This window comes from Histoplasma capsulatum, genomic scaffold (assembly GCF_000149585.1).
Source record: "Histoplasma capsulatum NAm1 scaffold_1 genomic scaffold, whole genome shotgun sequence".
NCBI classification, from domain to species: domain Eukaryota; kingdom Fungi; phylum Ascomycota; class Eurotiomycetes; order Onygenales; family Ajellomycetaceae; genus Histoplasma; species Histoplasma mississippiense.
This window is the reverse complement of record NW_001813982.1, coordinates 3,763,690-3,767,445: the sequence shown is the minus strand read 5'-3', so window position 1 is coordinate 3,767,445 and position 3,756 is coordinate 3,763,690. Positions and strand designations below refer to the sequence as shown.

The window sequence follows — 3,756 nt, the reverse complement described above, 5'->3', positions numbered from 1 at the left end:
TTCTTCAATGCAATTGAGAAAGCAAGCTGAGCAGATCTCTTCAAAGCAGCAACCTGCGCGAGCTTCAACAACGTCAATACAGTCAAAAAAGCAAAACCCATTTCTCAAATCAGGAAATCAGAGTCTGATTGAGATTTTTACTGCAGATTCTGCAGATTCAGCATCAAGTGCAGCTGCTGCTGCCTCTGCTGACTCCAACACTGCTGGACAGCGAGTTTCACATTCTGAGCGAATTATCAAACCCAGCAGGTATTTACTACATTAACTATTTATATTTTTATAGTGTATTTTGTATGTACTTTTAATGGTTAATATATAATTTTAATATCTAATTGCGTTATTGAGATATCGTAGATTTTAATAATCTTGTTGAATTGTAAATGAGCGATCGTTAGGTAGGAGCGGTCGTTAGGTGAGTGATCACGTTATTCATATCCACCGTGGATGTGACACCCCTGGCCACCCTGCCCACTCTGGAATAGAAATATGGATTCTACAGGTGATTTCCAATCCTTCAATGCTTCTTTTAATCAGATTGACTGATTTTTTTTATTAGACAGTACAAAAACAGGTGTAAAGGGAAAGCAATCTATCAATGCACTTCTTGCAGACATTCCATCTCTTGAGAGTATTAGATTCAAACCTATGGAATCTCCTCATCGCCCCCTAGCTGTCGATCTGTCCAATGATATTGATCCATAGAATCCATACACCCTATTCTCTCTCTATATCTCAGAGGCAGATATTCAGAATATTGCCAGTTCCACCAATGCCTACGCAGAGATTCAGATATCAAGGAATTCAGCCATCAATCCACAGGATTGGCAGCCAACTACTCCTGCAGAAATCAAGGTATTTCTTGAGCAGATTATCTATATGAGAGTACATAAGTCTTCAGCAATTGGGAACTATTGGAACAGGAATGATGTACAGGGGCCACTTCATTCATCAAGATTTCATATGACACAATAGTGGATTTGAGCAGATCAAGAGATATTATTCATATATTCAATCCTCACAGGCTGGAATCCTCCTACTCCGTTCTACATACAGAAGCTAGAGCCTTTATACTCCAACTTCCATACAGCATGCCAGAAATACTACAACCCAGGTTCAAATCTCTCCATTGATGAGATGATGATTCGGTTCTTTGGACGGTTCAAATACACAGTTAAGATGTCTCAGAAACCAATCAGACAGGGATATAAGGTCTTTGAACTAGAAGAACAAAGATATCTTTGAACCTTTTCCATGTCTCATGATAATCTCCGCATAAATACGATGTTCCGGACTCCAGGATTAACCAAGACTGGATCTCTTGTGGTGGAATTGATTAAACGGCTGCCTGTATTCTTGCAGAGCTTCGAGCAGCAGAGCTCCAAGCAGCAGAGCTCCAAGGAGCATTCAGAGTTGAATAACAGTAAAGAGGTTACTGATTACTCAATTTATATGGATAACTACTTCACATCTGTTGCTCTATTTCATTATCTTTGAAAGCAAGGAATTGAAGTTTGTGGAACCACTCATTCTGTCAATCTGCCTCCTCTTCTGCAAGAACTGAAGAACTCTGGATTATCCTCTCATATTCCCTTCAATACTCTGTGTATAATACCTCAAAATGAGATTCTCTGTCTTGGATGGAAAGACAATAACATAGTATTACTACTGTCTACAATTCATCTGCCAGACAGCTTTGTTGAACGTATCAAAAAGCGCCCAGGATTGAGCTCTACTAATGACCCTCAAATCCGGAGAATATTTAGAGATAACTGGCAAAAAGCTGTGAAGATTCCTACCATTATTGATGATTACAATCATAATATGAATGGGATTGACCTAGCAAATCAGTATAGAGCTTTCTATGAGACTCATATGCCCACTAATCGGACCTGGTTGGTAATTCTGTACTGGATTATTGACCATGCTATTGTCAATGCTTATATCCTTCATCTCGACTGGCTACTACTGGCTCTGGCACTACTACTCTATCTCATGTGCAGTTCCGTCAACAGCTCTATCTTCAACTCTTTCAATACTCAAATCCTCTACCCACTACTCGATCAAATCTAGATCTAAATCACCATCGGATCTCCTTGCCATATACTCAAACTTGTGCCTGGTGTCAGTACAAAAGAAAGGTAGCAGGGGAGAATAAAGGAAGAGCTCCAAGGACAAGATATGGTTGTGAAGCATGTAATAATATTCCTCTCTGCTTGAAAAGAGGATGTTGGAAGGAGTTCCATTCTCATGATATTAATTAGGGCTAGATCAAATAGATTACATAAATTACACTAAAACACGCCAATACAGTCGCTCTCTCATATAATCCAGTAGTTTTCACGTATTTAATACACTAATGTACACTCTAAAAAATACGCTAATTGTTGCCTCGCCCCCAGGATAGCCAGCTGTTTTGACGAAAGAGCACTGAACACCAAGCTGGAGCTGGAGCTGGAGCTGGAGCTGGAGAATGGAGGGACAAATTATCCATTGACCGTTGGGAACTCAATGCCCCCAGGCATATAATGATCCTAGAGCTATGGGCATGGATACGATTGATGGGTTTTGATCCTACACTCCAGGTATGCTGATATTACTGCTCGGCATAATAGAGTAATAATAGCCTGAATGACAAAATCGACTACAACCCATGCCAGTGAGCTGTCAAACAAAGTTTGATATCATGCGAAATAAAAATGGCCAAGTGTGGTGAGATGAATTTACCCCGATGATGTTACAAGCTTCATCATGTTTCATCGTTACATTGAATGTAATATGAGATTGTGACTTATAGCTTCCCATATTAAAACGCAGGGATGAGCCCATGAATCTTCAAAAAGCAAAACTGCTCAACTGATGTTGGAGCATCTTTTGATCACATTACACATGAGATAGTTATAACAAAAATGGGATATCCGTATAATCATATGTCACGTATACAAAAAAATGGGTTTGAAAATTTTGATGACACCAATTATCTAGCCTTAGAATTCCATTAGCCCAGAAGCCCAGCAGCAAGAGTCTCCAGATCCTCCAAAGTTTCAATCGCAACGGGCCCATTTGCCTGACTACGTTTCGAACGGCCGCGGCCCTTCTTCTCCCCATGTTCATCCCCAGACGAGTCTTGGGACCATTTCTTTTGCTTTTTACTCAGATGGGCCTCTCCGGGAACTTGCCCGGTGCCGGAAGCCTGGCTAAGGTCATCATCTCCTTCAATGTCTTCATCAAATGGCGCAAGCACTGCTGACCCTCCAGCGTCGCCTGTTTCCTTGGCCAGTCTTGCCCTTTCTTTCCTTTTCTCCTTTCTCTCCCGTTTCTTTTGTTTCGCAATTTCTTTGTCGCGGATATCTGCAAGTCTAGTCCGCTCGGCCTCTAGCTCCAGGAACTTGGCCCGCTGCGCATCTGCAGAACCCTGTTTCTTGAAGTCGTCCTCATCTTCCATTTCATACACTTCGTGCGGGTTCCCATCTTCATCGAAGACCAATTTCGACCCTTTGCCCTTGTATTTAAGCAGCTTCTTCTTCGACTTCAGAAGTTTCTCTCGACGGTGAGAATCTATGATAAGTGGTTCGATACCAGGTATTTGTACCACTTTAGGCTTGGGTTTCGTCGTATTGGAGTCACTATCAGATGCTACTTCGCCGAGATTATCATCGCCTGCGTCAAATCGACGCTTCACAGAAAGGAAATCATTATCTTCCTTCAGCATCTCGCCTTTGGAAATCATCAGGGGCGCCCCCAGCAACCGCGGTGCCG

The 3,756-nt window shown here is 41.8% G+C and overlaps 2 protein-coding genes across 2 annotated transcripts in view; one reads left to right on the top strand and one right to left on the bottom strand.

The window, feature by feature from the left end:
* Positions 1 to 1,251: 1,251 nt before the first annotated feature.
* HCAG_01077 (predicted protein) lies at positions 1,252 to 2,070 on the top strand (the record flags this gene model as incomplete). Its single annotated transcript, XM_001543981.1, has 2 exons — positions 1,252 to 1,420; positions 1,688 to 2,070. 2 exons carry the CDS (start codon positions 1,252 to 1,254, stop codon positions 2,068 to 2,070), a joined length of 552 nt encoding a protein of 183 aa, XP_001544031.1.
* Positions 2,071 to 2,995: 925 nt separating this feature from the next.
* Positions 2,996 to 3,756, bottom strand: part of HCAG_01076 (hypothetical protein) — a gene marked incomplete at both ends in the record, with an annotated part of 2,424 nt that continues 1,663 nt past the window's right edge. The window contains one exon of the mRNA XM_001543980.1: positions 2,996 to 3,673. Coding sequence (XP_001544030.1) covers positions 2,996 to 3,673 — 678 coding nt within the window. The remainder of the gene's footprint in view (positions 3,674 to 3,756) is intronic.